The sequence below is a fragment of the Eumetopias jubatus genome, unplaced genomic scaffold, assembly GCF_037043125.1.
Source record: "Eumetopias jubatus isolate StellerSeaLion01/CBP00866 unplaced genomic scaffold, mEumJub1_p1.0 scaffold_7, whole genome shotgun sequence".
Lineage (NCBI taxonomy): Eukaryota > Metazoa > Chordata > Mammalia > Carnivora > Otariidae > Eumetopias > Eumetopias jubatus.
The window spans coordinates 103,125,390-103,152,720 of NW_028274813.1; the positions used below are offsets into that span (position 1 = coordinate 103,125,390).

At 46.5% G+C, this 27,331-nt stretch overlaps 1 protein-coding gene across 1 annotated transcript in view; it reads left to right on the forward strand.

Annotated features, from left to right (window-relative positions):
- The window catches only part of TLN2 (talin 2), a 203,228-nt gene extending 178,439 nt beyond the window's left edge, over nucleotides 1-24,789 (forward strand). The window contains exons 50-56 of the mRNA XM_028100406.2: nucleotides 3,259-3,364; nucleotides 4,215-4,339; nucleotides 15,847-15,972; nucleotides 18,252-18,314; nucleotides 18,403-18,585; nucleotides 21,450-21,575; nucleotides 23,477-24,789. Of these exons, the coding sequence (XP_027956207.1) occupies nucleotides 3,259-3,364; nucleotides 4,215-4,339; nucleotides 15,847-15,972; nucleotides 18,252-18,314; nucleotides 18,403-18,585; nucleotides 21,450-21,575; nucleotides 23,477-23,605 (858 nt within the window). The 3' untranslated portion in view covers nucleotides 23,606-24,789. The remainder of the gene's footprint in view (nucleotides 1-3,258; nucleotides 3,365-4,214; nucleotides 4,340-15,846; nucleotides 15,973-18,251; nucleotides 18,315-18,402; nucleotides 18,586-21,449; nucleotides 21,576-23,476) is intronic.
- The last annotated feature ends 2,542 nt before the right edge of the window (nucleotides 24,790-27,331 follow it).

Genomic DNA, 27,331 nt, shown 5'->3' on the forward strand with positions numbered 1-27,331 from the left:
TGTGGGGAAAGGGTCAAGGTTCATATTCTTACATATGGCTATCCAATTGTTCCATTACCATTTGTTGAAAAAATTATTCTGTCCCCATTGAATTAAAGACATCTTAGCACCTTTAATGAAAATCAGTTGAGCGTATGTGTGAATCTAGTTCTGGACTCTTTTCTGCTCCATTGATCTATACGTCTATGTACCAATATCATATCTTGATTACCACTACAACTTTATATGAGTCTTAAAATCAATTAGTTTAAGACTTTTAACTTTGTTCTTCTTCAAAATAGTCTTAGGTATTCTATGTGTTTTGCATTTCATATATATTTTAGTATCATCTTTTCAATCTCTTAAAAAAAAGGTTATTGGAATTTTGACTGGGAGTGTAGGGGAGATTTAGGATAATTGGCATCTGAAGAGTCTTCTAATCCATGAACACGGTATATCTCTCCGTTTATGTAGGTCTTCTTTAATAATTTCAACAGTGTTTATAGTTTTTAGCATTCAAATCTGTTGTCACATTTAACACTAGGTACTTCATAATTTTTATACTGTTATAAATGACACTGCTTTTTTAAAATTCCCAATTTTTATTGTTATATATAAAAATATAATTGATGTTTGTATAATGACCTTATAGCCTGGAACCTTGCTATACTCACTTATTCGTTCTAGAAACTTTTTTTTTTTTTACAGATGCCTCAAGATTTTCTACATGGACATTCATTTTACTTCTGAACAAAGATTATTTTACTTCTTCTTTTTGGTCTGTTTGCCATTTATTTTTTTCTTGCCCTATTGCACTGTCCAGGAATTTTAGTACAATACTGATAGGAATGTGAGACCAAACATCCTTACCATATTCTTAATCTTAAGGGGAAAACATTCAGTGCATCTTTTACTATGAGTCTCCCCATCATACCTTTAATACGTGGCTTATTCTTGTTGTCTTGACCACTATGGATAAACCAACTAACCAACGAACAAGGCTTATGGGCCACTTAGCTTTTCAAACCCTGAGCCATAACCATTATTCACTTGGTGGCCTTAGAGCATGCATTGTTTCAGAAAAAAAAAAAATAGTACAAGCCTTTTACAATTAAGTGGTGCCAAATGCCACCATTTGAGTCTAGAGCAGTGGTTCACAACTCATATATAGGTTCACAACTGTATATGAGAATCACATGCGGGACTTTTAAAAATCCTGATGCCCAGGCTCTACATCAGTCCAATTCTATCAATAGAGCCCTGATGGGTTATATATTAAATTACATATGAATTTATGCAATCTTACCACCACTCTCTAACAAAAGGGCTGTTACTGTGCCTATTTAATAGGCAGTTTACTTAAACTGAGGCTTAGAAAGAAGGTAAGTAACTAGACCAGGGTTTCAAACACAGTTTGACTCTAGAACCTACACTTAACTAAACCGCCTCTGGCTGTATTAGAAAATAAAAGACACCTAACCCCTTCCCTGCACCTCTCCATGGTCCTATTGTTGTTTTGGAATTGATCCATGAAACCTTCATATTAGGACTTATCCCAATAGTATGTTGCTCTGTTTTTACTCATCCATTCATTTTTTCACTCATTCTTAGGTTTGTACTGAGTGCTTTTTTTTCCCTAAAGGTTTTACCTTTAAGTAATCTCTACACCCAATGTGGGGCTTGAACCCACAACCCTGAAATCAAGAGTTGCATGCTCCACCAACCGAGACAGCCAGGCACCGTTATATTGAGTTCTTAATATCTGCATAGTGATATGTGTAAGTTCAAGGGTGAGAAAATAAGAACAGAGTAGCTGAATCCATAGAGCAATAGCAAATATAAATGTAAAAGATTCCAAGAGGAAGGAGAATGGGGATAGATGCATGTAAAGCAATGTTCAAAAATCTTTGACTAGTCAGTTCAAGCATTTAATATAATGTCTTCTATGCACTGGTGTGCCTGGGGCTGGCCCAAGTATAATCCCATTAACTACCCCAGCCCCAGATGTGTTTTTACCAACCTTTTCTTAGAGTTCTCTTTTAGCTCTGGGGTCCAAAAGACATCCTTTCTGGACTCCTTTTTCCATACTCCAGTATGCTGCCTGGCCTAGTGAAAAAGGGTATGGGACACCAAGAAGGGAAAAACATTTAGTGAATGCCTGTTGTATTCCAGGCATCGTGCAGGATGCTTCTCATGTGTTACTCCATTTGATCTTTATGCCAGTCCTGAGGGATAGGCATTACCCCAGTTTTACAGATGAGAAAACAGGTTCTGAGGGGTTCAGTAATCTGCCTGATGTCATAAACCAGGAGCAAGTGAAGCCAGGTTTGGTCACAGGTTTGTCCAGTTTCAAGGCCCAGGCTCTGTCCCTGGCTCAGAGGCTTCAAAATTGTCCATAGAGAGACAGCAATTGCACTTTTCCTCCTGAATGTTTTAGCATTTCTAAATCTGAAGGTTACCACTGTGAAACATGGCAAAGAGATACAAGAAAAAGAATGTTGGAAGAAGACTTTCAAAATTCGGAAGGAGCAAGATGGTTTCAGTCAATATAAATTTGTGGTGGAGGTCTCATCCCATTTCTTAGTTCCATTCTTGAGTGATTCGAGAAGAAATCCTCACAGGATATGCTATAAATTGGAGTGGGCGTTGGATATCCAATATCTCTTTTTAATACCGTAAGAAAACAAAAAGCAAAGAAATTTTAAAAAAAACCTTTGAACTAGTATGAAAGAAGGAAAATCCTCCGGACCTCTCCCAGGAGAGCTTGCAGTCAAAACCCTGGAGATGGGTTGTTCCTTCAGGAACAGCCCTCTGATCAGTTGGCAGTTGCTCTCTTGGGGACTTTGTCTCTAAGGTCCAACTGGAGTCACCTGTTTCTTCTGGTCCCACATTTGTTTTGTCACAAGTACCAGCTACTTGTAACCTCAGGCTTTCATGTTCACTCGGATTGTTCTTACACTGTGGTAATTTTTGTTTACATATGTTTTGTGTACAAATGAAAGTGCAAATAAAGGACGAGTAAGGACCTCATCTCACTTAGGATCTTAGGGAAATGTGTCAGAAGGGACCTTAAAGAAACTCCTGGTTCCCAACTTTTCACTTCTCACGTGAGGAAACTGAAGGCCAGTGAGCCTTAGGTGTTTTCCCCCAAGTTCCGAAGTCACTTGGCGACAGAGTTGCAACTTAAAACCAGGATGTCCAACTCCGTGTCCACCAGGAAGAGTGTGCTTTCTGTCGCAATGGCTACCATCTTTCATATGCGTTTGTCTTCATCCGTAGATTCTTCAGAAACCAAGCCCGGAACTCAAGCACCAGCTGGCTGCCTTCTCCAAGCGTGTCGCCGGCGCCGTGACGGAGCTCATCCAGGCTGCAGAAGCCATGAAAGGTAGGCTGCGTTCTCTTGTGTCAAGTGAGTATGGCGAACTGTACTGATACCGCACAAGCCAACCCAGGCCCTTTCTCGGCAAATGCAGTCAGAAGGAATACGGTGAGGTACTTTTTTTTTTTTTTTTTTTTAAGCAAATGGGAATAGAGTTAGATTTTCAAAGTAATATCCTCCCAAAGTAAGGCTTTGTTCCAGTCTTTGCATTAAGTACTTCTTCTTAAATGGTATAGTCCATCTGGAACTGCTCACTTCTCTGAAGGGTGTCACCATTTATTTTTATCTGCAGTTTCCTTCATCAGAATATTTATCCTCATTTAGACAACACACTTCATGTTTAGGAAATGATGCTCTCTGGGTACATTGTTTGCACACCCCCTCATGGTAACATTAGAAGCAGCCACCTCACCAGACAAATTCAATTTCCCTTCGTTTGAGTTGAGGTGAATGGCTGTTCTCCAGGAGTCCCAAGAGAAGAGAATGGCAAATCTGTGTGGTCAGCAGAGTCTCAAGTCTCTTGAAAATAGTTACTTGCATTCATGAGCTTTTAAGTGAGAAGTTAGAGTAAGGCTCGAGCTGGCCTTGGACCATGAGATCCTGATTTTTGAAACTATCATTGATGACCACTCCTGTGCTAGGGCTGTGTACATAACTGGCTTAGAAAAACAGGAGCAGACAGGAGCTCCCCTGCACCCAGCTGATCTCTGTGAGAGCTAGAGAGAAGATCCCTTAGCACCATGCGGCTAGTAGGCTTCTGGAGCTTCCCTGCATGTCACTCCAGATACTGTTCGTAACGAAGCCAGTGCCCTGCAGTCACAGCTACCAAGAATGACCCTCTTTGGACTGATTTTAGGAACAGAGTGGGTGGATCCAGAAGACCCAACCGTCATTGCAGAAACAGAATTACTGGGGGCCGCAGCATCCATTGAGGCTGCCGCTAAGAAGTTAGAGCAACTGAAGCCAAGAGCAAAACCAAAAGTGAGTGTCCATGTGTGGCTGCTTGTCTCATGTCACTGGGTCTTCCTGTGGATGGTTGTGAAATGGAGCTTGGTGTGCCACAGGAAGCTTTGTCTCCTTCCCTGTGGTTAGACTCACAAGCGGCAAACCTGTTCCCCCAGCCCAGCACCTTTTCACAGGGTATGGAAAAAAAACCCACGGGTGGCTCCTTCAGGTTAACCACCCAGAAAAATACCTTTGGGTATCCAGAGGAAGAACCCGGGCATTTACAGTCTGAGTTTAGCTCTGTTCCCTATAAAGCAGGTGTTGGATACTTATTATGGAAAATCCCTGTCCCTGAATGGGATATCGTCACCCTCCAATTGTCTGGTTTCCATAATGTAATGCAAATAGCAATGCTGGGTCTCTCCTTTTCTTAAAATCAATAGAGAGGACAATGTGGACCTCAAAAATGGATCCAGTGACAGACTTTCTCAATATATGCTGGAGGCTGTGGTGGGCTGGTATGTTTCCTCCATCTGTGTTTGTCATCTAGATAAATGTTTAAAACCTAAGATCATGAGTAGATATTAGAAACAGCCATTTAAAGAAATATTTTAAGATTGGGCAGTAGAGAGGACAATTATTACATAAAAGATTGGGGAGCTAGTGCCGTCCAGGGGCAAAGCCCAACCCTGTTAAGCTCTTACCTGCCCCTCCCCCTGCCCCATGGCTATCTTCAGTCAGAAGATGGCAAAACTGGAGGTGGCCTCTTTTTCTTTCTGGTCAAGCAGGTCGCTGCAGGTACCTATGACCCCACTTCCCTTCCAAGAACCCAAATACATTAGGAAGTAAAATCTGGTTTTTGCCCTCAGAAAAGTTGGATCCCTCAGATTAGATATGCCTAAAATTCTGCCTTTTTTATAAGACCAAAGGATGGAGTCTGAGCACTAGAATACACCACACCCCTCAAAAGCAGAGCCTGGGTTCATGTTGTATGGAAACTAGACATGAGCAGGTAGTAAATGGATGAAGCTTGGGAGCCTTCTTAAAACCATGAAATTCTTCGAGCCAGTCTCCTAATAGTCGCTCTAGACTTGGTGAAGGCCGTCTTTAAATTTCTCATCAAGATGTAATTTAAGAGTTATGGCTTCTGATTTGGGGGTTTACCAGGGTTCTCTCCACTAGCCTCTAAGCTGAGGGTCTTAAGTGGTCTGAGATTGTCCAAGTTGTTCTCAGCAAGCTTAAGCACGGAGCGTGTGTGTAGGGGCGGCTCCCATTTTCTATGTCTTTATTTTCTGCTTTATAAATCAAGTTAATTGCAAATGGAAGATTACTTTGAGCTAAGAAGCAAACAACCATTGACTAAGATTTAGAGGCTTTTTGCACAATTGGTTTTTCCTCTTCCTCATCTGATTTCACACAGCCAACCTCTCCTGGAAAGCTTTCGTCTGCTAATGCTGAAGTCGGGTCAGTTGGCACTCTTCTGGAGAATTCGCCTGGTGCTCCTGTAACATTAGCACTTCACCAGGTGCTAAGAGCTCCTGTTCCAATCCCTCTCCCTTTGTCCTTTTGCAGGATCCCTCGGAGTTCTATCTCTGAAGCCTAGTTGCCCTCCGTCTAGCCATTTATTCACCGTAGAATTCTTAAGCTGAAAATACAAGTCATGAGAGGCCCTACCCCAGAGGATTGTTGTTACAGCCATTAAATGAGATAATTTAAGAACACAGTGCCTAACGTAATAGGCAGTAACTGTATCACCATCACTGAAACTACGCTTCAGGGACTTTTATCTACTACCCCCTCGGAGAATGCCTGCAATAAAAATTATTCCATAGATCCATGAGCTGATGGCCATAGCAAAAAGAAAGCAAAAGGCTCACGTTGATTGAGTACCAAGCAGGGGCCAGGCAGCCTTCTAGGGGCTTTGCATGGATGAACTCATCTGGCCCTTGCAGCAGGTCTAAGAGCAACCTGTATTCCCATCCCTGCTCCATCCATGCAAAATCAAGGGCACAGTACCTTGCCAGAGTCAGCCGGCTTGATGGAGCTGGAAGCAGCGTATGTGGGCTCTGGGTGGCAGGGTCCGTTCATCTCAGTCCTTTGGGTCTAGCCGGTGTCAGGGGCTGGTGCAGCCCCCCAGAGGAGGTTTTGGGTTTGCCTGTACCATCTGAGCTACTAATGCCTCTTCTGGGAATCTGTGCTGAGGAGGAAATCCAGAGAGAAAGAAAGCTCTGTGTGTCAGGGAAGGCTATGCCTTGTAGCCTTATTTGTAGGAAGAAGTTAGATATGACCTGAGTGTCTCCTTGAAGAAAAAGTATGCGGCTATTGAAAGGAATGGTTGATAGGACTGTGTAGTATGAGGAAGATGCTCATGGCACAAATGTAAAGTAAAAAAAGAAAAACACACAGGATGCAGAATTATGTGCTTGTTATGATTACAACTCTGTAAACAACACTTGCATATGAAGGAGACAGGTAGGGGATGTACAAGGGTGACCGTGGAATTAGGGGAGGGCCTGTGTTTTAATATTTTATAAAACAGTGTTTTAAAAACAACAGCACTTAAAAAATGAGTGGTGGCTGCTGAGGTGGGCCAGTGGGCACTCCCTGCCCTGCCCTAGGATCGTCCAGCCTTTGTATTGACAGTGTGGGTCTTTACACAAAGCCGAGGAATCCTTCGGTGAAGGTCGAAGTGGACGTAACTGTTGATTTGAGCCCCTTCCTTGGGGATGCCCGCTTTAGGGCACTCCCCTCTTCATGTGAGGAAGGGCACTTGGTACTTCTTGAGTGCCTGAAGATGATCTGAAGTATTACTCCACCCAATGGCCAAAGGCTCTGCCACATGGATTATATTATCTCTAAAATCGTTCTAAAGAAACCATGAACCCAAACGATGGTTTTTGTGCCTGTCTCAGAGTACCCTCTGCTTTGTGGTAATAACCGCATGAAATAAAATACCTTCCTTACCTTTATAAAGGAATTTATTTCCCCAGTTAAAAAAAAAAAAAAAAAAAGTCCAATCTGACCCCTCAATCAACCAGTCTTTTGTGGTGAACTGGTTCTCTCCATGCCCTTCCATAACTGAAATAGAGAAGTTATCCTCATGATACTGTGAATAAGCATTTGCTATCGCCTTCCTATCCCTGTAACTACACACGACCACACAAGCCCTCAGCATAGCGTGGATAATGCTTTCCTTTGTAACCACGGAGCATTTACACTGCATTGAAGAATAGTACCGGGGAAGGGCTATGGGTGTTTGGTTTTTTGTTTAAATTACTCTGCTCGCCACAGTCTCAGGTCGCCTGTTTTAAAAGTAGAACGCTCCCTGGTTTATGAAAATGATTCTGGTATATTCCCAGCTCAGGCCCTTAAAATATAAGCACCTCTTTTTGCCTGCAATCTCCCCGATGGGAATAACAAATTTGCACTGTTGGATCCACTATTTGCTTGGGAAGATGGCAGGAAGGCAAAAGGGGAAGGTCAGTGTGCTCTGGTGCATGTGCCTACGAGGTTGCTCGTGGCGCCGTTTCCACACGTACCACCAGCCTGTGCGCTCCCCAGACGGGTAATGGACTTCCTGCAGTACGTACGGTGCCTATTCTCGAGCCCAGCCAAACCTGGATGCCTTTGCTGCAGGCCTCTGTGTGATATGTTTGATATATTAGGTTGTTATTTAATCCAACTATATATCAAACATATTCCTACAGTGTCTTGCCCTGTCTCCGGGGGTTCCTAATATAGTTTATAAGGCAGCAGGAAAGAACACGTTAAAATCACAAGCAGATTTAGAAGATGGGCTGCTCATTCCATTTCATGATGTTATATTCCATTTTTTCTTGTAGCGTGTCAGTACGGCTAGATTCTTTTGTTTGTTGTAGAAACAAATCATAATTATGGATGTCTTCCTAAGAGCTTAGGATAATATGTGTAGCTTAGTTTTGCGCAGTAACGAGTCCTTAAGGGATATGCTCAGTGGAAAAAAAATGGAAGGTTCTAGCCTGTGTTTGTGACATGGGATAAACATCAGGACTATAACCCCTAAACACATCCAGACATTGCATTGTAGTTCACTTTTGTCCTGATCCTCAACTTAGAAATTAGTAATTTTCATAATCAAGTTTTCTGCAAAAAATTCAAGCACAAATCAACTCTCTGCAACTTTCCCTTCCACCCATAGCATCACAACGTATAAACCGAATCAGCCATACCAACTGTGGGGATGGTGAGTCATTGGGCTTTACATAAAGCTTGCTTAGGACTACATGAATCTCTTAATGGTAATGCAATGCAGACTGGACTCTGTTGAATTTCCTGTAATAGGTTAACTAGTCGGTAGAGGTTGATAATATTTAGAGTAAGCTGACAGTAGCCTAATTGGGTGCAACAGGAAGTTTGGGATTATGAAACATTTTTTCTGGCACTCAGCAACCTCCTTTGGTTGGCTTTGACCTCCTCATCAAAGAAGAGCCTGCAAAGTATGTGTGAGTTCGTTCTGATCTGTCTCAACAAAAGATTGTGAGCTCTGTTTTCTGGAAAGAGAACTATTGTGCCCGTAGCTCAGTCCTTTAGCGCAGAGAAGAGGCGCTCTTTTAAGAGCACTTCTGTGTGTATGTATGTAAGCAAGGCCCCACACAGTTGGTGAGCCAGTGGTTTGACCAGATGGGTCAGGAAGGCTTCCCCTGGTTGTGTCTAGAAGCCGTCTCCAAGATGCTTGCAGTAAATGCATAGTGACAGGTCACAGCAGCGGCGGTGGCAAAGTGATGATACAGGGGAGGGAAATAGACGGTTGGAGTCCCAGCTTCCAGAGCGATGAAGTGGAGCCTGTCCCTGGGACCCTTCTCCGCTGAGAACAGATCAGTAAGTGTGTGTCAGCAGGAGCTCTTTCAGACGGCTTGCAAGATGCGGCCAAAATCCGTGCCTCCTTACCGCAGCTAGAGAACAGTGTCTGGGGTTTTGAGGCCAGTTAAAGTCATTTGACCAAAATGACAAATTGTCATGGAAAAGAGATAGCCAGTTATCATGAATAAAGAGAAACAGTTTAAAAGGGCCTTAAGGTGAAACCCATTCGTTAAAACGGGTGTGATTCTCTTGTTTCTTTCCGGTAACCTTGCTGTTGGCCAGTATGCTGTTCTGCTTAGCCGAGGGGATGGGAAAAGGTGACCAGATGTTCAAGGAGGAGTGGAAGCCCATACAGCATTTTCTGTATGGCTAAAGGGTGTGGGCTTTCAGCTCATCTGCCACCAGTTGCTTCCAGGCCTGGAGACGTAAAGAGTGTAAGAAGCAAAGGTGTGTGGGGAGCTCAGCCAGCTCATGTTCCCGAGTGACCAGTGGTAGAACAGCAGCTCTTGTCAGTCCCTCCGCAAACAGGTGGAGGATTCATATCAAAGGAGTTTACGATGTAGTGAATATACCTGATCAAATATTTGAAAGCATCCCATTATCTTTTTTGTCCGTGCTTCCTAAGTAAACATGCACGTGACTTTTTTGAAAGCACAATAATCTTGAAGAATGTTTCTGCCAAACAGAAGTAGCAATTAAAAGATCATTTCAGTGGTATTATTTAATCCAAACAAACGAAAAAACCCTAATAAAACAGTAGGTACTATGGGAAAACCACTCCCAAGATACTAATTGTGCAAGCTCAGACCTTTTCCAATGGATGCTGCATGAACATGCGTTATTCTTTATCTGAGTACAAAGGGTGGTCCTAAAGACAACCCACCCCTGGATCCTCTAAAAGAAAAGCTGATTTGGCCCTTACACAGTTGAGTCTTTGGGTACAGGCTGAGGTCTCCCCCCAAGGCACCTCTCAATTCGATACCAGAAGCAGACTGGGAGCAGCCAAACTCACTACAAAAAAAAAAAAAAGAGAGAGAGAGAAACGCGGCTGCCTGTTCCACTCAGGCTTTCAACTGGCCAGAAAATGCTTCACTGGTGTGGTGGGAGTTCTTGGTGTTGGCTTTCTTGTTTCCCTCAAGGACATTTAAATTGCATGGAAAATGTCCACACTTTTAAAAAATATATCCAAAGGGTTTTTTTAAGTTTCTGACGTATATATGACCTTGTTTTGAGTAGCAAGCATTCGGCAAGACTTTCAGGAACACAGAACAAAGCACAATTCCTAACTGGAAAAATGGCACCATGAGTTGGGATGTGGTTTTTGTCGCCATTTGTGAGGAAAGTTTGATCACTGGGTTTATCAGCTCTTAGCAAGGCAGTCCCTTAAAGAAGGTTTTCAGGGAGGGAGGCAGACATCAAGGCAGTGACCTTTGGGCCATCTCCTCTGGGTACCCTCAGCTCCCTCACCTTCAAGTTCATTGCGGGGAGGGGCTGCAGGGATGTAATTCACAAAGAAAAGGCCGAGTAAAAGGACCACGGACAGAAACATTCTTCCTCTGTGTAGCATATGCCCCAGGACCTGTTAGGGTGGAGGTTGGCAAAGATGCTGCCGGAGGGAGGCAGGGCTTCTCTGCGGAGGAGACCGAGAAAAGAAGGAAGAGAAAAAGTAGCACCTGCTTATTTTAGCCAGCACCTTCTTAATGAAGAAAGGTTTCATTTGGAATCGTAACACGTCTAAGCTAAAGGACCGGGAGAGTTGAGGTTCCTCCTTAAGCTACTAACGGAACCCCGACTGATGGTCAGAACGTGCAAGGCACTGCCCTTAGAGCTCAGAGGGCTCTAAGTGGTGACAGCGGGTGGTGAGCTGGCCAGTGGCCCTCACAGGGGAGGGGAACAGAGAAAAGGACACTGAACAGAGGTTGAGAAGACAGATTCAGCACTCGGAGGCTCTAGCCAACACGTTCATGAAGCAGAGCAGATTCTCTCCTGTCTGGTGTTGAGGGAGAGGGTGGAAGCTGCGCCAGTCTGTAGCGTCTGTTACTCGACCCTCGGTTCATCTTTGGTTTATGGTTTTTACTTATAATTATTTTAGGCTATCATCAGAAATGGCAGTTAGAAACTTTCTCCTAATTATGAGTGGAAAAATGGTCCAGAGAGAGAAAAACAACAGCGCTTGTCAGCCTCCACAGGCCTTAAATGAGGCAGGAGCCAGACTAGCTTAGCCCAGAGTCTAAAAAACAATTTTTAAAACCACAGGAGTTATAATGAGCGCTGGGTGTTATATGCAAATAATGAATCATGGAACACTACGTCAAAAACTAATGATTGCATTCTATGGTGACTAACATAACATAAAACAAAACAAAATAAAATATAAAAAAAATAAAACCACGGAATATATGTAGTAAAGGAAGTAATAATGAAATTAATTGCAAGGAGTTATTGAGCATTTACTATGGGTCAGTATTGCTCTACATATATTTATAATTTACCTATAGCACCCCTAACAGAGAGGTAGCAAGGAGGGCAGGTTCAGGAAATCAGTACTGCAAAGATTATATCCTCAGAATCCCTAAAAGGCCAAAAGGCAAAATAAAAATGAGGAAAGGTCTCCCCTTTCCCTTGCCTCTGTCCCTTGCCTTACCTCCTACCCCAGTGGAACTCAAGCTCCTGAGACATTGGACCGATCAGAGCAAGACAGGGGCCTCAAATGCTCTCCAGGGCACAGGAAGCTGGCAACAAGGAAGCCAGCCGAAAATGTGGCCTTTCCCCAGAGGGACCTCAGCAGACCTCTAACTTTTTAAGAAAGAGGAGCTCTGCAGGGGATCACCAAAGAGGAAAAATACCACCAAAAGGGTGCCTGGACCTTTCTTGCAGCTACCAGAAAGCAAAGGTGAGGATAAGCCCATCCTCTGCTGAAGTTCAGTGGGCAGTCCAGGAAAGACAGCTGCTGAGAACTGGTGGTGAGCTGGCCAGTGGCCTTCTCACAGGGGAGGGGGAGGGGAACAGGGAAAAGATCACTGAACAGAGGATGAGAAGACAGAGTCAGCACTCGGAGGCTGTAGCCAACACGTTCATGAAGCAGAGCAGATTCTCAGTTTGCACATCTGGTACTCTTTCCCTCAGCGCTGCTTTGCTAAGAGAACCCCTTTGCAAAATGCTGGGAATGCTGTTTACCTCTGTATATGCATGAGTCAGTGTCACAACAGGCTGTGAACACAGGTTGAGGGGTTCAGGCAGGGCGTACAAGTAACGGCCCCCTGCCTTAAACAGAACAGGAGCCAGCGCATAGATGTGTGTGCCTCCCCCCCCTCCCCCCGCCCCGGGGAACACAGAATGGACAGTTACTGATGGGGACGCTTACTCAGTGCATTTCTCCTTCTCCAAGCATGTAAATTGTCCCCTGGCTGAACTCTAGAACTCGGGAGACTCCTTTTGAATGGATACATTCATTCGGCAAACATTTACCATGTAGTCTACACTGCCTGATAGTGTGCTCGAGAGAGCACATCAGTCGAATAAAACACAGTCCGTGCCCTGGACGAGGGCGGGCTGGTAAGCTTCGGTTAACTGGGGTCTGTTTTCCTTCACCCAGGCCAGCATTTCCCATGGAGTAGTCCACCTCCATTAGGAATGAAGATTCACAGGCCCCACCACAGACCTGTTGAAACACAATCTGCATCTTTAACCAGATCCTTGGGTGATTCTGAGGGAGGACTGTCGGTTTATTAGCCCACGTAATGAAAGCATTTTCTTAAGTTCATGGCACCCTGGGCCTCCGGATGCTTCAGGGTCTCCTTGTGGCAGCTCCACGTTACTGTCGTCATTGTTCTCCATCTCCCAGCTACAGTGAGGTTTATTCTGTTGGCAAATCCTGCAGTTTTGTTGTGATCCTTTTCGTTAGGAAGGTTCTTTGAAGACCAAGCCCATTCCATTTCTCTCCTCTTCTGCAACGTGGTGGAACATGCGCCCTTCTCCTCTCTGGAGCACTTAACCATCCTCCTCCCAGATGCCATGGCGTGTGCTGGTGGGAGCCAAGCAGACGGGCAGCCCTGACAGGGACCCTTCGACATTTCTGAGTCTGCTTGGCTCGGGGAGAATCACATCTTACGGGCTAGAAGTTGTGTATGGCATGAGGAGATACCAGGTGTTGATGTTTATTTCCAGCAGGAGAGAGAGGTGGGCATTTAGGCTTAGTGATAAACCTGGCCTACAGTGTCTAAACATTAGCCCTCCGCCCCTGTACTCATCCCATTCAGCTTTATTCAGCCTTTCTTGGGAAACTTTCTAGTACTTTTTAGTCAGAGCAAGTGTCCCCCAGAGATGAGGCTTTCTGCCACGTCCTTTTTAAAGCATAGAGATGTTTATGGAAAGAAAAACAAAAATTCATCAGAGGGCATTTATACTAGTTGCCATTGCAAGAAAAATCTGTGGGTGTCAAAAATATTTCCAAGCTGAATATCTATTTCAAGTACGTGTTCTAGGGAGAAAAAAAAAAAAAAAACCTTCAGGGCAATGGAAGATGTGGGCGAGGCCTGTAAAATTGGTTGGAACAAGATGATTCTGTCAGATCTATCCATGCTTAGAGTTAGCATTTAATTTTAAGAAAATTCCATTTTTGTGGATCCTAAAATTTGGGAAATCAGAAATCTGATGGGGTACTCCACACACCTTGAAGGCCACCTGAGACAAGGATCTGGGACACATTAAGAAGCCACCATGGGCTTCCGTTTCCTCTGTCCCAGTGGAAGGGGCCCCCTTTGGGTTCAAAACTTACATGGTTTCCCTGGCACCTTAATTGGTTACACGCTTGAATTTCTTTTGTAGAATGAATTTCTACAGGCTCTTAAATCAGTGTCACTGAATAGATATCCATAGATATCAGAGCCTAATGCAATTTCTTTGGAGCCTATGTGTAACAGTACCTTTTATGCCAGAGTGTCTTATAATGAGTTGTCTTTCTATTTCAGTAAACACATTTTATACTCCACCACTACTATAAGCTCCCCTACTCCAGAATGAATCCACGGCAACTGAATCCATTTCTGTCCTGAATGCTCCTAGAGCAAGATTTTGTCAGATAAGAAAGAATATATGGCTTCTGTCCACGAACTTCTAAAATGCTGGCATCCTTTGTCAGAGTCCCTAGATGTGCACTGAAATGTTATCTGATAACAGTAGAGTTGTGAAAATAAAAATGAGCTTGGCATCTCTCATAGTTCAAGATGCAACCATAACGAATAGGAACTGGAAAAAAAAAAATGTATCTATGTATCCATCCTGCCTGATGTTTCCTATAGGACCATTAGTGGCCAACTCTGAGCCTCTGATACAAAATTAGTCCTCACTGATACCCCAGGGGTGAGCAGGCTAGTAAAAACATCCTTATGGAGTCAGAGAGAATGGGGTTTAGATCTGGTTTAGAGTCTGGAATCATGCTGCCACGTGACCTTGTCCCAACACTCTACCTCCCTGAGCCTCAATTTTCTCACTTGTGACTATAAGAATGACTATACAGTATAAGATTTGTTTTTCTCTGGCTTGGTGAGAATTAAACAAGTAACATACATGGAATGCCTAACAAGACACTTGGCACATAGTAGCTGCTCTTAAAAAACATATTACTGCCATACAACGTTGCGGATGTACTTAATGCCACTGAATTATACACTTAAAATTGGTTCACAGGGTAAATTTTATCTACTTTTTTGGCACATAAAGAAAAGTAATACTCTAGCTGACCATCATTGCAATGCCTGAAAGATACCAGCCCCATCGTCAACCTTCTTTAACCAAAGGGGAACTTAACCCTACTTAGGTTCACAGAACGTGAGTCCTGAGGGGACCTGGAGGAGGGCATCTAGTCTGACCACCCCAGATGGTGATGCTGCATCCCAGCCAGCCCAGGACCAAGGTCCTTACACTCGCCACACTTACCAGCACTTCTGTGCAGCTTCCCTGCTTGTTCTGGTGGCACGGGGCACGGTGCTGGTGAACTTGGAGCAGAGCCCTCACGGCCTGACAGCACCTGCAAGGGGCGGGGGGGCGGGTGGAGGGGGACAGTGCCCTTCCCCAGGTGGAGCCGGGCCCCAGCTTTCTGGGGGACTGAACAGCTCCACCTCCATGTCATGTCGCCTCGGTGTCTTTCCCGCCTCTGGTGATCTGCAGGTGGTACGGAACTCTCCCTGCTCAGCCACGAAGAGTACAAATGCTTTTTCACTTTTGTTCTCACCGATACAAGAAAAATAAGGCTTTTCACAACGAATAGCCACCTTTCCTTTCTTCAACCCATTTTTGAGCCTTAAGCTCTGGAAGAGTGTACCACCACCCCCCTCTTTGGATTGTGATGATTGATTATTTAAATTTTGGTTATTGATGCCCATGGGACCATTTGAGCATATTTTATTCACAGTGAATTTATGTCTGTTTAAAGACTCTGGTCTAGAAAAACAGTCTTAGACCTTCCTGATCGGAAATGTGTGTAGAATGCCACCACCAGCAGCTTGTACCTTTTAGAACCAAGGTAGCGGGAGGCAGCCGATGGAGAGGCGTTTCGCCAGCTTAGGCCTTTCCACCTGGGTGTGGTGTGTCAGCCAAAAAGTCAGAAACGGATGAAGAGCCAGGGGACCAAGAAGTAAGTAGTTTGGCAAAAAGCGCCCTTCGTGGATGCGAATGGCACATGATGTTGTTTTCTTCTGTTCTAGCAAGCAGACGAGACTCTGGACTTTGAAGAACAGATTTTGGAAGCTGCTAAATCCATTGCTGCTGCCACAAGTGCCCTGGTCAAGTCGGCCTCGGCAGCCCAGAGGGAGCTGGTGGCCCAAGGAAAGGTGGGTGAACCTCGCTGGCCAGGTCATGAAACCCGCACATGGTGAGAGCCTCTCAGGGCCAAGGAGATGGGAGCGCCTGTGGCCTGGCCCGAGGCAACCGGTGCCGGGCCTTCCCTCCCTGAACTGCCCATCTCTGCCCCATCTGACTGAAAACTGTTTGCTTAAACCTGACATCCAGAATGAAGGGTTTGGCTTCTGGGCCAATCATCTGCTTCTTGTTAAGGAAAGCATCCTGTTCCAGGCCGCGATCAGGCCCCGAACAAGACATTTATATTCTCACTGTATTTAAAGATGTAAACTGTCATATTTTCCTAGTGGATGGCTCTGGGAGCACCAGAGTCAGGGGCTTCGTAATACCGCTTTCCAGCTCCAGTGCTCAGTCCATTCTTTAGAACTGTGTAGCGACGTGCTGCCCAACTCTGCAGTTAGCATTTTCCTGAGCCCATTGATCAAAAGGCCAGTCTGGTTTTAAGTCTGAGATTTCTTTGATCTGCCTCATCCCCAGTCACCCATTCCATCTGCATTAGCATGAAAGCATAGTTCTGTTTCAGTGACCCAAAGGATTAATAGTCTATTAGACTAATGCTGCATCTGGGAGGGTCTCCCAGTTTAAAATATTCCGTGTGTTGTTCCCATACACCGTGGAATGACTCCATCCAAATTGCATCTTACGGAGAGCCTCTCGAATCTGGAGGCACTACCGAAATCCCGTCAGGTTGTGGGTTTGGGGAGTTCAGTCACTGTAATCGTCAATTACTTCTGTTTGATATTAAAAGGCCTTGCTGTCAGGGTACAAGTAGACAAATATGATTGTGCCTTGACCTCAGAACTCGTAGTACAGACAGGAAGTTATGCCCAACCAGTGGCCATCCGTCGTCCTCCACAAAATCTCTCATGAGCTAAACCTTGTCCTAATCCAACCCATATACTGCGGCTCCTGTTTCTACACCATCGTGTGTTGTATTGTTTTTATTAACATGTGTATGTCTGTCTCTTCACTGGCATGCAGTCTGTCCCTTTGTGCTTCTCACTTATGCCCTGTAGATGCGGCAGAGGGCTGACCTCACTTAAGTATTTGCTGACCAATCAATATGTAAAGACTAAAAATGGATCATTGAGAAGAATATCCTACCTAAAAATTCCAGTCTCTTTTATTTTTATTGATTTTTTTAAAGATTTTATTTATTTATTTGGAGAGAGAGAGAGCACGAGAGGGGGGAGGGTCAGAGGGAGAAGCAGACTCCCCGCTGAGCAGGGAGCCCGATGCGGGACTCGATCCCGGGACTCCAGGATCATGACCTGAGCCGAAGGCAGTTGCTCAACCAACTGAGCCACCCAGGTGCCCAAAATTCCAGTCTCTTGATAGAGGGCCGACTGTGTGCCAAATTGCTAGGTACTAAGAAAATCTAACTTGTTCAAGCATTTGTTGAATATATACAAGTATTTAGAAAGTTGGTAAAGGAGGCTCCATGGGATGTGGGTGAACTACAGGCTTATAGACAGGACTTTGGGGTTTTATCTGATGTTCACTGAGCCTTGGTATGGTGCCTATTAATTGCTGACAGATCCCTAATTTCATATTCAAATTGAGGTACTCTTCTCTGACCTCCCCAGGCACCTCCCACCATGTAAAGATTTTTCCCTCCCAAAGCCATTCCCTCTGCATCTGGACAGAAAACGTTTCACTTGTTGCTGTAATTTCTAAATAGAAACAGAGTTCATCTTAACGTCTAGCTTCCTACTTCTCTCCCAACCCCTGACAAAACAGTCTGTATTTCCTTAACGCAAGCATCTGCCATCAGCTGCACTGAAGGAAAGGCACCAGCGGCCTTTTTGCCCCCCATCACCTGCCAGAAAGTCACAGCATGGCTTTAGGGTCAGCAATCAGGAGAGATGTGAGTTTCCCTTGGCCCTTGAAAGAAGAGGCCTCAGTGGCTCCTGTGTTTGAGGTGGAGAAAGGTCGGCAGAGGAAAGAAGCGTGGGAAGACAGCCCCGATCCGTCATTCCTGCACAGTTTGCCCGGAAACACTACCTCGAAACAAAATGGTGGCCGTTCTGAGTGTCTCAGATCAAGTCCTCGGGGCCCAGAGGGACCCCGGCCAGGATGTGCGGGCACAGTCTTGGAGGGGCAGCAAGGGTGTCCCGTTCTCATGCTGGTGGTGCTGTGTATCTGAAGAGATGTTTTTCCCTCTAGTTCCAGAGCGAGGTAGAGCGTGAGGGGCTGCAGGTCCTGCTGTGCTCTCCGGCGCTCATTCCCGGTTTCTGCCCTCCATCTCTAGGTGGGTTCCATCCCTGCCAATGCTGCCGATGACGGACAGTGGTCCCAGGGGCTGATTTCTGCCGTGAGTCACCTCCTTCCTTCCCGATTGCTTTTTGGGTGCCCCGAGGGAGGTTCGGGCCCTGGCTCACTTCTCTACTGACTGTCCCCAGGCCCGGATGGTGGCAGCTGCAACCAGCAGTCTCTGTGAGGCGGCCAATGCCTCCGTTCAGGGACATGCCAGTGAGGAGAAACTCATCTCATCCGCCAAGCAGGTCGCTGCTTCCACGGCCCAGCTGCTCGTGGCCTGCAAGGTGAAGGCCGACCAGGATTCAGAGGCCATGAGGCGGCTACAGGTAATGGTCACTGATGCTGGTGGGAAAATACTCCTGTTGGAGCGGGTAAGTGTCGCCAAAGGGGACAGTCTCACTTCCTTGGCATGACCCACCAGGCCTTCCATCAGCCAACTCCGTCCCACGTTTCTCATTTTCTACCCAGTACAGCCATGCATCCTACACTTGCTGCCCCAGCAAACTGACATTCTCCATGTGTGCCTTCTGGTCTCAGGCCTTGGGGCCCTCACTCACCCAGAATGTCCTGGCCCTCCCCACCAGCCCCACCTGGTCATCTCCTCCTTCTTTGTGACTCGTCTCCAGAGTCCCCTCTTCTGGGAAGCCCTCCTTGACTCCTGCATGTCTGGCAGTCGTTCCCTCCCCTGTCCTTCCAGATAGAGCCCCTGGCCAGACCGCTCTTAACAGTTCCTGTCATCTGGGACCGCCACGTTTATTTTAAGATCGGCCTTTGACAAGGCCGTGAATTCTTAGGTGCAGGCACCACGTCTTTATCTGCGTATCTCTCACACCTGAGATGGTACCTGTTCCAGTAGGGGCCCCCATGCACTGTTTGCAAAAGAAAGGAGAAAAAGGACTGAGGAATTTCTAGAAGACTGTGGCTGAGGTTTCCCAGAGCCCAAAGAACATGCTCGCGATGAAAGTTATAGTCGAATCCCTCCCAGTGCATACAAGTTTTCCTGATTGTTTTAATTATAGAAGTGTTTAAACACAGTGAAGGAAATGTTTGGATGAAAAAAAAAAAAATCACAGAGCCTCAACCTCTTCACATGTCACATGTTACCATTTTTTTCTCTTCCTGTTTTTATGTCTATATAAAATAACTGCTTGTCATCATAGCAAGAGACATTCTGCTTTTTTTCCACTTAACATTTTATCATACATAGCATTTTATTTGAAGAAAAGGCTTCATAATTCCTCTACATAAAGCTAATTGGTCCATTCTCCATGAGCCTCATTTTAATGATTGCATGATATTACGTCACCTGATTATGCCAGAATTTCCTTATACTTTGGACATTTTGTTTCCAATTTTCTAGATTTCCTAGACATTAGAAGTGTTAGAATGCAGACTGTTTATATGGCTGGAAAAAAAGTTTATATGTCACGAATAAAAATCATAAATGGCAGAAATATTTGAACAATTTCACCGACACTTGGAAATTCCATTTCATTTTGAAAGTCCTGAAGTGTGTTTCTGTTACTCAATCCTCCTGAGTCTCCCTCACCCACCTCCCTTACCTTCATTTGACTCCTGGGATAAACCCAGGGGGGAAATGGGGAGTTACATGTTGGTGAATGTGTGGTTCGTGGGATTGGGGGACACTTCTGGGGAAAACATCCTGAGTTAAGAGAGTCCTGGGTTCAAGTCCTGCCTCTGCCATGTATTAAGTGCATGATCTTAACACAGATCACTCAAAACTCTCCAGGCCTTCAGTTGCCTTGGCTGTGGAATAAGGATAGAGATGCCCACACTGGCTCTTATGAAGGCCAAGAGATGTGAACGTGCGTGTGTGAGCCCCGAGGATTTACACGGGCATAGCACAGCATCGCTCTCCTTGTCATCATTACTGATGTAACTGGGTGCTGCAGTGTCACATCTGGGGCTAGCCGGATCTGTGTTTGAATCCCAGCTCTGTAACATACTAGCTGCAGGGTCTCGGAAAAGTTACTCAACCCGGTTTCTGCATCAGGGAACTGCAATGGTGACCTCTGACCTCATAAAGCTATTTTGAGAATGAACTTGTCATATGTTAATTGGTATTACCTTCCCTTCTGGTGCAAGCCCTCATAGTCCCCATGGGTCACTTTAGATCACCCACCAGATGAACTACTTTGCGAAGAACTCAGCTTTCCGATGGCTCATCCCCATGCACAAGTCCTTGACTCTGAGGGGACCTGAGCCAGGAATATGGGAGACTTAACGAAGCCTGGACCACCATTAGAAGAAAATTCCAAATTTTGGTGGGGCAGGGCAAGAAGACAAGTCCCGGGGGCCCTGCTTCATGCGCATTAAGAGTAAGCCAGTGTGGGCTGTAGCCCTTACTAAAGATCTAGACTTCACATTGGAAAGCTTTTCTTTACCTGTCTCTAGCAATGGCCCCATCCTTGAGTATTTGGCCTAAAAGCCCAGCTGTGCCTCCGAAAACACACCTGTGGAGGACCTAGTTACTGTGGCGCTCCCAGCGCGCCCCCCCCCCGCCCCCACCATGCAGGGTGAGGCTGTGCTTTCGTACCCTTCATTTCCTCAGGAAGCATTCAGTGAGTGCCAACCCTGGGCACCCACGTGCCAGGTGCTAGGGAGGCAAAGACAAAAGTCACAGCCCCTGCCCCCGAGTTAGTCACTGTCCAGGAGGGAGAGGGGCAACCACAAGTGTGGGAGGGGACAGCCAGAAGCCAGCACAGAGCTCTCTGGGAGCACTGTGGGGAGAGTGTGGGTCAGACCATAACAGACAGAAAAAGTGCTATCCAAGCCAAGTCTTTGTGTTTGTCTAAATTGGATGGGGCAGGGGGAGGTAGACCAAGAAGACAAGCCCTGGACCTGCGTCTGTGAACACACATTTCACATTGCTACAGTCATCTGTTTACATAAGTATAATCCCCCCTCAAAAGTATTCCTTGGGAGCCAGGAACTGTATCTCATTTCTCTGTGAATGACCTAAGGTTAGGTAAGTGCCAGTGTTGGTAGAATAAATGGACGGCTGGACAGGCAGATGGATACCAAGGAAAGAGAAATGCTGTATTATCATTGGATGATAGGATGATAAATCGATTCAGAGTTCCATGAACTGTACTTTCATGTCTATTCTTGCTGAATCCAAATTGGCCGTTTCTAATGATATAATGTATGTTTTTTTCTCCCTCTCCAGGCAGCAGGAAATGCTGTGAAAAGAGCCTCAGATAATCTTGTTCGTGCAGCCCAGAAAGCAGCATTTGGCAAAGCTGATGATGATGATGTTGTAGTGAAAACAAAGTTTGTAGGGGGCATTGCTCAGGTTTGTGATTAAATCCAGACAGTGTTTACTCCGGAGATGGGCACTGTGTTATAAGAAAGATGCAAAATAACCACGACTTAAACAGGATGGAGGTGTATTTCTCCTTTGTGAAATAGTCTGGGTGTAAGCAGTCTATGATGGTATGCTGGTTCCTTTGTATCTGAGCCCCAGGTTCCATCTGCCTTATTGCCCCACCATCCCTGAGACGTTGCCTTGGCCAGTTGGTCCAAGATGGGACACTAACCACCCTCGCTTCCTCTCATGTGCCACTGGTCAGGACTTAGTCATGTGGCCAACCTGCACAGAAGTGCAGATTTCCCAACTGCAAAAGGTGCTGGGAAACGTAGTATTCTTTCTTGAGGAGCCCTGTGCCCAGCCCAAATCAGGGACTCTGTTATAGGAAAGGGGAAGAAGAGAAGTTAGAAGACAATAGTATTATTTAAATAAAATGATGGATTTGGGGCACCTGGGTGGCTCCATTGGTTAAGCAACTGCCTTCGGCTCAGGTCATGATCCTGGAGTCCCGGGATCGAGTCCTGCATCAGGCTCCCTGCTCAGCAGGGAGTCTGCTTCTCCCTCTGACCCTCTTCCCTCTCGTGCTCTCTGGCTCTCATTCTCTCTCTCTCAAATAAATAAATAAAATCTTTTAAAAAAAAAATGATGGATTTGGAGCTACCACCCCACTCCAGGTATTTGGCCCTAGAGAGAGAATGAATGGTAACCCCTTACCAGAACTTATATAAGAGTAAACAGGCTTCTGGCTTATTAGGATTGCATTCTTGAGCGTGGTCGTAAGGAGCAAACTTCAGGAAATCAGGCCTGCAGTTTGGGGTATGTGTTGATATAAATCCATTATACAAGAATGGTTTTCTTTTTTTTTTTTTTTTTTAAGATTTTATTTTTGTGAGAGAATGAGAGCGGTCGAGCACCAGCTCGGGGGAGGGGCAGAGGGAGGAGCCGACTCCCCACTGAGCAGGGAGCCCGTTGCAGGACTCGATCCCAAGACCCCGGGATCACTGCCTGAGCTGAAGGCAGACACTTAACCGACTGAGCCACGCAGGCGTCCAAGATTGGCTTTCTTATCAGTGTCAGGAAGTTACTCATCCCCATGCCTTCCTTAGCTCTTCCTGAACCATTCCCTGTGTTTGGAAATACACTGGATGCATTTCTACCAGAATCTATTTCTTGATACACTAGTTCCATGAGAAGTTCCATGAGGAAGGACCGCTGATCAAATAAGTGTGGGAAATCCTGTCCTCTCTAACTCTACCTTGGACTATCATAGTGATCATTAGCCTAGGAAAGGCTCTGAAGGGGCCCACAGGGAAGCAATCTACCTGGCGTTCTTGAACACAAGCTCGACCTTTTTTACCTGGTATCTATTAACCAGTATTCCTCGGATCATATCTTAGAAGGATGAAACAAATAAATCTGTCACGTGGTTAAGGACTCCAGCTTCATCTTCAGGGACACTTCGCCAGGTCCTGCGCCACTAGCTGGGTGTTCAGGGAAGTGGACCCCCATCTCTCAGCTTCAGGTGCCTCATGGGAAGAATGGGACACTTGATGGGGACGACTTCACCGTGTTGCCATAAAGACGATAGAACACTCCACATGAAGTGCTTACCCCAGCACCTGGTGCACAGTAGGGATGCAGTAGATGTTTGCTGTTCAATCACTGGCCAGAAGTCAGCTTATTTTCTTGGGTCACCTGGGTCATTGGTCTCAAAACCCCGGCTGTGGCGCAGAGGCTGGTCTCCAGAGCTAAAATATTTAGTCCCGGTGTCTTGCTGTGTTGTCCTATAGCAGAGGCTGTGGGAGCTCATGAGACAGGCAGTGGAGTTGGGGAGGGCGGTTTCCTGGAGGGTTTTAGATCCATCCAGCTTGTCGCTTTCCTTGTAGATCATCGCCGCCCAGGAGGAAATGTTGAAAAAAGAACGAGAACTGGAAGAAGCAAGGAAAAAACTGGCCCAGATCCGCCAACAACAGTATAAATTCCTACCCACTGAGCTGAGGGAGGACGAAGGATAAGACCGGAGCCAAGATGGCGTGCCCCAGGGGGTGGCTCTGCAAGAACTGGACAGACAGTGTTCCTGAGAGGCTGCGCACTCACCTGGAAAACGGCCTGCCTCCCCCTGGGGCCCACCCAGAGCCCTAAGTGCTCGTTCTCATGTCTCTGTCCTGTAGGGCACCGGCTGCATGATCGCGACGTCACACGGTACAGCGTCCCACCCACAGCTCCTTCGCCACCTCCCCTCATGCCTCACCATATCTCAGGAGAGAGGGGCGCACGTTTTGTGAACTGTTACCAAAAAAAGAGAAGTCAGTATTATGTCGTTCTCAGACACTTTTGCTTTCGTTGGTCCTTCTCTAGGCCCCACTCCTGGGCCTTCTGTGAAACCTTAAGAGGAAAAAAATAATGGCTTGGGGAGAATCACTCATGTCCTAGATACTACTCTCCCTCTCAGGAGAAGATGGAAGTTGGAGTTGGACACAGTTAATAGAAGCCAGAAACGTAAACCAGTGTGGACTCCAGGAGGGCAACTCCGGTCCTTCTGTGTCTCAAGCACTGGCTCCCTCAGAGGGTGGAGAATTCCTGCTCCCATTTGCACGCTTTCTTGCCTCCATGTGTAAGCTCCTTGTACAGTCTAGACCCATCTTATGTTCTCTGGCCCAGAAAACTGGACGATTACTTTTTTCCTCCATGATCCAAAGGGCAGAAGTACGGGGGACTGCCAGGGCTTGGTGAGCAGAGGCTGTAATAAAATGTGTGGGCTCCTTCCTCTGTAGAGCTGTTTCAGTTCGTACAAGTTCACCCACACAAACCCACGGCCTCCAGGGGACAGTCCGCACAACATCCCCCTCCGAAGCATTCGAGGTGGGGATTCAGCTAGAATAAAGCAATTCTGTGGTGACTCCACCTTCCCGGCCCTGCATTGGCTCCTCTGCTCTCAAAATGGTTAGATTTCTGGGTTGCAAGGCATCGCTTTCAAAATCTGTCGCCTGTCCTGCCTCCCAGGGTGGACACTTTTTCTGCGTCTTAATATTCTTAAAATCTAGATGCATCCTACAATCCTGTGAACCTTTAACAAGATAGTTGTGCTGACGAGTGCGTCTTACAAGGAAAAGCAGGTGGTATTTCCAGAGTCCGTCTTCTGGATGCCACACTTCAGGATTTCATTCCCCCGCCCCCCCGCTTTTTTGTTCTCCTTTCAGAGCCTGTTCCTTTAAAAGGGCAATTTTAAGACCTTGAAGTTACCTTTAATCTGAGCCTTTAATCAAGACAGTACATGAAGGACGAATGGCTTGTGGCATAGATCCTAATGCCAGATAGCAAGTGTTTTTGAGAGAATTCACGAGGGTAAGACAGTGGTGATGGAGGCGTGTGGGTTTTGAAGAAAGCCATCCTCCACTGCCCTATAGTGACATGGTGTCCCGTCTCCTATCTCCTCCACGGTATGGCTTCCGGATTCCAGCCAGGGTAAAAGTGGGTGCTTTGGTCTTTTCGGCCTTGCCCCACAGTCCTGCTTTAGTAGCCTCTAGCCCATGTCATAGTTTTAAAATTCAATTAAACTTATGACAGTGTCCCATGTTTATGAGAGACTTATGAGTGCTGTACATAGAATTGTTTTTCCCAGACAAGTAGGAAGTTAGAGGAAATACAGTGCAAATAAAAAGCAAGTGGAGAGAGTATGTAGGGAACTGGGGGAGGGGGGAGATGGAGGCCCCAACTCTCAAGAGGAGGGAGCAGCAGAGCCCTGAGTTTCTCAGGGAAATTCTAGCACACTCTTGGCTCTCCCTGAGTGCAGCTAGGACAACCCTTCATCCCTGCCCTGGGCTTCAGCCCCACAGACCTCAGAATAAAAACTGAGGGCCCCATGGACGAGGGGTGGGGAGGTCTCCCCGAGAGACATTCCACGGACAGGCACAGGGTGCTTTCGGAGACTGTTCATCAGACCGGAAGGCTCAGAGTCAAGGTATGTTAATGGCCTCATGTAACAGGACCTGGGGAGCCCCTCCATGGCCCACCTTCACCATAGTTTCTTCCAGACTGTGTATGTGCTTCTCCCCTTGCCCGTGTCCCCTGTCACTTCCCGGCATCCCAGGAGCTGGGCAGGGACAGGCAGTGAGTTCTCTCTCCCTGCCCCAGTCGTTGAAAACCTCTACTGCATTTGATACAGAAAAACCTAGAGACAGGCCAGTGGAAAGGCCTGTCCTTGATAACCTGAGACAACAGGCATGGATCGGAGTTTATCTTTGTAGGACCTAGACACATAAGCTCCTGTCTCGGGGGTTCTGCTGCTAGGAGCTTGGGCAAGCTGGTTCCCCTTATCACCGGGCACGGTGCTGGCTTTTTCCTCATCCACACTGCATACATGTATGTGACCAGCCTCGCGGCTGCCTTGGTCTTTTATCATTTCATAAAACAGTTGAAAGACTGTGCTTTGAGAGTTATTTCATAGGCACGTGACCCCAAATGGCATGAAGGGGGCTTCTGGCTCATCTTCAAAGGGAGATAAAGCAGATATGAGTTGCATTTGGGGTGCGAGCTTTCATTGAGGAGCATCTAACAAGAAGATGGTTTCCAGGTAAAAATGGTCCCAGGCCTGGAGCACAGAAATGCTTCTCTCCATGTGAAGGGAGAGCAGGTGTGTGCCCCGTGACGGGAACTAACACTGGGCTTCGAAGCCTTCAGCTGAGCTTCGAGTCCAGAAATTTCTATCTCGGAAGGACAAAAAAGGAACCTGCTCAGTGATGTGGGAGTTTGGATTTTGCTTGGTGCTGCCTTTCAGAGGCTTTGGGTAAGGATGCTGGAAGCCACATTCAGTTAGGGACCCTTGCTCAAACTCTGGCGGTGTGCCCACAGGTGTGGTGGGGGTGGTCAGTGTGAGCAGTACCGTGAGACCTGGACAGCTGTGCAGTCATGTGTCAGGGGCCCTCTGGCCACCTGCAGAGGCGTCCTGAACCACAGCAAACGTTTTATCACAGAAAACTCTTTGGGCTTCTCACAGGCTTTCCCTGTGTGCTTTCTGGGTGTTTCATCAGTCTGTGAGTTTCTAGTAACCAAAGCCCATTCCTAATTTATCCATGTATTAATACCAAAATTCGCCACCCCTCAAGAGAGTGAGCCCCGCCACCAAAGCGATCCCTGGACCAAAACCTCACGGCCAAGTCGCCACCGCCTCAGCAGTGAACCCCCACATCTCCCTCCAACTCTGAGGTTCTGGACTGTGGCAGGGCCTCTGGGGGTTCTGGCCTTGAGACCCCAGCACAGACTCTGAACATGTTCAGTTCTCAGACCCCTGGAGGAGGTGTCCCCTCTGCCGACCAAGGGAGTAGCCACCTCTGAGACTTTCAGGGGAACCAGGGGGTTGGGGGCAAACGTTCCCATCAGGTGAAGAAGCAGTAGCATTCAGAAACCCAAAGAGCCTGACAGCTGTGCTAGGGGCTCGGGTGCCAACTCCGCAAGGTCGCTTCCGGGTGCTGGCCTCAGTAGGTGGCCTCGGCGGGGGGGATGGTGTCTTCCCTGACAAGATCCCCAAGTCCCTGAGACTACTGCTCCATCTTCCTGAGCGTCTGCTTGCTATGTTTATGGTCATTAGGAACAGGCATGTGACAGAGCTTCTGTTGACTCATTAAAAAAACACGATGAAGAGACATTTCTGTAAAAGAGGTTGGGATCTGGCCTTCCTCTGAGCCCCCCTCCTAGCCTTCCCATAAGCCACCATGTCTCAGTCACCCCGTCAGCGTCGGCAC